This window comes from Nestor notabilis, unplaced genomic scaffold, assembly GCF_000696875.1.
Source record: "Nestor notabilis isolate BGI_N333 unplaced genomic scaffold, ASM69687v1 scaffold15444, whole genome shotgun sequence".
NCBI lineage: Eukaryota > Metazoa > Chordata > Aves > Psittaciformes > Psittacidae > Nestor > Nestor notabilis.
The window spans coordinates 1-3435 of record NW_009925280.1 but is presented as its reverse complement, the minus strand read 5'-3'; the positions used below and the strand labels follow the sequence as shown (position 1 = coordinate 3435).

Genomic DNA, 3435 nt, shown 5'->3' with positions numbered 1-3435 from the left:
TGCCGACTACTGGAGCTGGAACAAAAGGTGCCACAAGGGTGGGTGGGTGCTGCCACAGCCAACCTCAGAACCCCTCTGTAGCAGCAGAGGCCTGGTGCTTGGGTGACAGAGGGGGAACCCCAGCCCCACGACCCGCCTGTTGGCACAGGTACCGGAAACGACACCCACATCTTCCAAAATTAGCTGCAGCAGAAGGGCTGGGAGCTGCAAGCTCTTAGATGTCTTCCTGCTGCTGAGGTAAACCACCTCAAACCCCTGAGCCTGTGACCCCATCAGTCTATGAGGAGTTAAATGTTTCTTAAAAAGCAAAGCAGGTGGATTCCCCCGTAGCTCAGGACGACGAGGTGGGTAATGAACCATTTCACAAACCAGGTACAGTAATCTGACTTTTTTTAATAAATACATATCTCACAGGTACCAAAATAATTATAAACAAAAATGTACAGTATTTACACAATGTACAATTGCTAAAAAGTGTAGCAATTATGACACACATGGTGTGAAACATACTGTTTCCAATGCCCACAGTTAACATTATTGCTACTTTTCCTAACAGCCAGGAGGTCACCAGTCCCCTGGCTTGACTCCTCCACCTGGGACACGACACCGGGAGCAGCCGAGGTTGGTCAGTAAGGCCAGGCAGAGCCACCAGCCCAACAGAAGATAACACAGAGTCTCCAAGAGCATGGGGTGCTGGTACATGCCTGCCTTGTCATGAGAGGATACGCATTCCTTGTGGTACTCGATGCCACTAGACAGCTTGCTGTAACTAGCAGATTGGATGTGTAGCTGGTTACCTTCAGAGTTGAGAAGATTGGCTGTGTGGCTCTTTATCACATGGTGTGAATAATCGCAGATCTCTACTGGTGTTACACATCCCACTCCTGTATTTAAACACAGGCCAGAACCTGGAACCGTCCTGCCACAATTACGTGCTCCTTGCTGGGCAGTGTAGTACTTCGCTCCTGGTTTTTCCCTCTGCATTGTGACTTTCTTTTTAAATGAAAAGTCAATCCTTTTTCTATACACATGTACACAGTCACTTCTTTCCACAGAAGGCTCTGCTTTAAAATGTTAGCTGTCGTCCTCCAATGAGGCAGTCATCATACATAAGCTGCAAAAAAACCCAAAAGGCTGTTAATGAAAAACTCTGGGAGTATCGTATCCACTCTGGGCTAACTGCCAAATTCTGCATGCCCTGACTTCAGCAGCGTGTAAAATTTCTACACTGAAATGGTTACGTTTGCCATTTAACAGTACTAAGAATGTTAGCAAAACAAATACTACGGAGGAGAAAACCATCCATTACCTTGAATTTCATTTCACAGGTTCTGTAGGTGTCAGCAATAGACCAGTGTTGCATGAAGCAACATTCCCTCATGTTATTTTTTACTTTTTATTCTTTTTCTATTTATATGCTTGATGGTTGATAGTGTAACCTTACTTTATGGGCAATTTATACGCATGTGTTATATACGTATGAGATCACTGGAGCACGCCATCACAGCAGCACCAACAAGAAAACCTACAAGGGGCAGGATTGCCCCTTGCCTTGAAAAGGTGCAAATAGCTACTTACTTCATCCTCTGTTGATTCAGGCTCCGATTCACTGCTCTCCTCATCCTCACTTTCTGGCAACATCTGCAGGTCGGCCATGGTCAGCTGCTTCAACTGTTCCTGTATGCTGGAATTCTCTCTTCCCCATGTGAGCTGATACGGGGAGTACCCCTGGTAGGTCACTTTGTTCACGTCCGCCCCATGTTTCACCAGAAGTGACACGAGGTCTGAATTCTGCAGGTCGACAGCCAAATGTAGTGCAGTTCTGCCATTGCATGGCTCCTGCGTGAAAACAACACAAGGTTTAGCATGTTAGGAGAGCCAGAGCCCGCGACAGACCTGTTGATTCTAACGACTACGCAGCCCAGCTCAGTTAAATTCACTGTATACATTACATACCTGAGCATTTACATCTGCTCCCAAGGACAGCAAGTATTCAACAACAGCCAGGTATCCTTGAATAGATGCCAAATGGAGACATGTATGTCCTGCAAAACACAAATGAAGGGAAAATTTGAGTAAGTTTAACCTAATGTCCTACCATTCAGTTAAAATCAAGATGATAGGACAGGATGATATCTAAGTTTGCGATTCATCCATGGCAAAACAGTATTTTCCATAAGAGCCTTCCAGCTTCCAGCAAGTATGAATAACAGGGTGGGATTCTGGAAAGAGTTCTTAGAGGCTTTATTCCAGTGTTTGAGTGCAACTTACTGCAACCAAAAAATCTAGGAGCACTGCAGAACTACTTGCTGAAAATGCAAGGTTCAAAGCCATGAGAACCAATAACCAACAGTGAGGAGGCCTCTAAGTCACATTTTGAACAAGTCAAGACGCTGCTGTGTGCTTTGGGCTTCTCAACTCTCAATCGGGCATAATGATCCTCCTCTACCTCTCCAGAGGTCTTTGGGCTCTATGGGACATCAACCTTAATCTCAGCACAGCACAATGACATCAGTGTACAGCAGTGTGCTCGTACCGTTGTAGTTGGTTGCCTGTAGGACAGCGAGGAGGTGGTGAGGCTGGCAGTACTGGGTGAGGACACTGACGCTCCTCAGGGAGCCCTGCTGGCAGGCGATGTGCAGAGGGGTGTTTCCTCGGAAGTCCCTGATTTCCAGGTTGCATCCGGCCTTCAGAAGATGCTCAGCAATTTCAGGCTGGTCAGTGATCACTGCCAGGTGAAGAGGAGTCTGCAGGCAAAAGAGAAAATGCAGATCTGTAAGCTACACCCCAAACTTGGCAGCAACATCTGGACGGACCCCTCAATCGCTTGGTGGTTTGTGCCCCCAGTTAAAATCACACCCCGTGAACTCAGCTCCTTACGCTTCCCAACATACTGTAGAGTTGCCCTTTAGTCTGGAAGTTATGAACTTAGGGCTCTTTGGATACCCAACAGTCAATCCATATGAAAGGTATCATTAACATCCCAGTAAAGAGGGATGCAACCCATTGCATCACATTTGAAAAATGCGGGTGTTAAGTGCCGCTCTCGGGGTAGAGGAAGTGTTGTCGTAACACTGGCTGGAGCCAGCTGGGGACTTCCCTGAACGCACGCTTTGATTTAAGTAGGCTTTGATTTAATTGATTCCATCAATTAAAAAAACAAAAGAGGAGTTGGGGGAAGGGGGAGTGAAATTCCCCGGAAGGCTTTTGTGGGGTGTCAGGGTCTGATCCGTATCTGGGGCTGCGGAGGTGCAAGTACCTGGCTAAGGTTGTTCTGGAAGTTCAGGAAAGCACGGTCCCCAGCCGTCTGTCGGATCACCTCCAGGCTCAGGGCTTTTTCCTCGTGAATAATCGCCAAGTGGAGAAAACTGCAGGGGAGGAAATAATAAAAATCTAAACATCCCACGCCAAACCCCTCAAACCCCACGTTAACCC

General features: G+C 47.0%; 1 protein-coding gene across 1 annotated transcript; it reads right to left on the bottom strand.

The window, feature by feature from the left end:
- Positions 1-461: 461 nt before the first annotated feature.
- On the bottom strand, positions 462-3368 carry NFKBIA (nuclear factor of kappa light polypeptide gene enhancer in B-cells inhibitor, alpha; the record flags this gene model as incomplete). The annotated part of the gene is made up of 5 exons (XM_010012988.1): positions 462-1114; positions 1579-1839; positions 1957-2045; positions 2537-2747; positions 3260-3368. Coding segments are annotated over 5 exons (718 nt in total), but the record flags the coding sequence as incomplete, so codon positions are not given.
- Between the last annotated feature and the right edge of the window lie 67 nt (positions 3369-3435).